Below are 2,384 nucleotides of genomic sequence, written 5' to 3' on the forward strand. Positions count from 1 at the left end.
AAGTCTTGCTAGAAACCCAGGCTGTGGCTACTAGGGACTCGCTGTTGAAAGATGGGAGGTTCCAGAAAAGCTGGCTGCATTTCTGCTGCAAGTGGTCCCCCACCGCTGTGGCGTCAGAGACTTGCTGAGGACGGGGCAGCTGCTGTGGTTGGGTTGACACATTCCAGAAGGGATTTAGAGTCGTGATGTCCCACTCCTTCCCCAGTGATGTCATCTGCAGGTGGCCGGCCTGTTCCCTTTCTTTCTCCTGCCACATCTTCATCAGTGCTCTCTTGGCGATGAGAGTCTCCAGCAGCTTCTGCACGTCAGGGTGGATGAATGTGCAGCCACCTACCTCCACGTGCCTGGGTGTGGGGTCTCCCCAGAAGGAAGCCTCTAGGGGGTGGTCGGGAAGATGCTGTGGCTGGGATTTGCCATGTGAACAGGTGGAGAGGCCCCAGGTGGTGGCAGCCTCCCTCCAGCAATAGAGGTCCTGGATGGGATCGCTGGAGCACCCAAGGCCAGAGATCACCCTGGTTGGAGAAGGCAGCCCCTGGTTGTGTAGAGGGGAGCTCTTGGGGACGAGGCATGTTGTGGAGTCACACTGAAGTCCAGCCAGGCTGGAGTCGGGTGGAGGTGGAGAGGAGGTCAGGGGACCATGCGGCTGTGGTGAAGGAGGAAAAACCACATGTGGCCGGGATGCAGAGCGTTTTAGGGGAAGCAAGGGCTCTGGAGGCTTGGAGGCACTCAGGGTTGAGTGTGGTCCAAAAGGCTCTGAGAAGGTCATCGGGCCTGGTGACAGGGTGGAGGCCAGAGGAGCTGGGGGAGGTGCTGGGGACAAGCTGGCAGGAGATGGATCTGGCATGCATTTCCCATGCAGCTGGTGGGCCTTAGCAGGCGCTGGTTTGCACACGTCACCCGGGGGGTCTCCACCTAAGGGCAGATGGGAGCCGCCCTCGCCAGCGAGCTTCCTCAGGTGGCTGCAGGAGACAAGAGGCACAAGCTGCAGCCAGGGGCAGGTGGGGCCGAGAAGCCAGGAGGGGTGGGCACCTGGGGCCTACAGCTCCTCCACCTCCCCCACTACTGACTTCACAAAGCTCTGCCTAAGCCTGCCCCAGGGCTTCAGTCCTCTCCTCTCCCCTTCCCAGGACCTCTCCCTCCCAGATCACCAGCAGGCCCTAGGGTTGCATCAGAGGCCCTGGTAGGAAGGAGGACATGGAGAGAAGGAGGAAGCTCCTCACTTTTCCAGAAGGTAGTTCAAGTCCCGGGTCTCCTCCAGCTCCCTCAGGAGGATTCTGCAAGCTGGAAGTCAGGAGACAGGGTTATGGTGGAGAGGGCGGTGCCTGGGAACCTCACGGAGGCTGAGTGGATGTCTCTTTAGGGGACACCACAGGGAACTAGACTCTGAAACCCACACATCTGTGGCCAAAGCCACATGGACCCGATGATGACAGGAAGGTGTCCACTGTGCAGCACTTTGTCATTTGCAAAAAGTGCTTCCACGTCCACCCCTTCATGGGTGTCACAACCATCTTGTTGGGAGAGCAAACGGGTGGTCTCAAAGAGGAGTCAGCCATGGCCAAGGTAAACAGCTGTCCACATGGACCTGGAGCCTCCCTGACCTCCCCCCATATCCCGGCAGGCCTTGGTCCCTTCCCCACACCGCCCCCTTATGGGCAATACCGGTCCCAGGCCCATGGCTTCATTCCCACAGGGAATCTGAGGAGGCCCCAGGTTCTGATTTCCCTCTCAGGAGTTTCCCTCTCAGGCCTCTGCAAATGACTTCCTCAGGGACAGGCGATGCTGTCACCTCTGGGGAGTCCCGGGAAGCAGCAGAGCCTCACCTTTCAGAGCTGAGATCTTCTTTCTGCTCCTGGACCTCCCCCTTCTCTCCCTTTGAGGCTGAGAGGCAAGAAAGGATGAGGGGCTGGGACCAGTTCTCAGTCTCCTCTCCCCAGACCAGCTGCACACATGCAGTGCTCATGAAGGACACGGCTCCCTGCCTCTAGCTCACGGAGCTCTGTGTGCGCTTTTTACTCATGTTCACCATGAATGAAATGTTTTCCGTTTTCCTTCTTAGGAAAATGCAAGGAGGGGTTTTCTGTGTGACTCCACCCTGGTGTCCCCAGTCCCTGCTCCTCCCCTGAAGGCACACCCAGGCTCAGGTCTGCAGGCGCCTCTGAGCTGCCGGTAGGATTCTGCTTCGGAGGAGAATGGAGAGGAGGCCAGGGACCATGGGGTTGTGGTGAAGGAGAAAAAGCACATGTGGCCGGGGTGCAGCCACAGGCGAATCCAGGCTCTCGTGGGAGGCTCTCGGGGGCTCAGCACAGCTCCCAGATCACACCCAGATCACACAGAGGAGGCTGGGCCCCCAGGCACCTGGCCCAGGAAGGGGGTGATGAGGC

The 2,384-nt window shown here is 59.4% G+C and overlaps 1 protein-coding gene across 1 annotated transcript; it reads right to left on the reverse strand.

Annotated features, from left to right (window-relative positions):
• Nucleotides 1-4: 4 nt before the first annotated feature.
• LOC108524905 (spermatogenesis-associated protein 31E1-like) lies at nucleotides 5-1,958 on the reverse strand (the record flags this gene model as incomplete). The annotated part of the gene is made up of 3 exons (XM_017865996.1): nucleotides 5-959; nucleotides 1,221-1,281; nucleotides 1,824-1,958. Coding segments are annotated over 3 exons (1,151 nt in total), but the record flags the coding sequence as incomplete, so codon positions are not given.
• Between the last annotated feature and the right edge of the window lie 426 nt (nucleotides 1,959-2,384).

The sequence above is a fragment of the Rhinopithecus bieti genome, unplaced genomic scaffold, assembly GCF_001698545.2.
Source record: "Rhinopithecus bieti isolate Rb0 unplaced genomic scaffold, ASM169854v2 repeat_29922, whole genome shotgun sequence".
NCBI classification, from domain to species: Eukaryota; Metazoa; Chordata; class Mammalia; order Primates; family Cercopithecidae; genus Rhinopithecus; species Rhinopithecus bieti.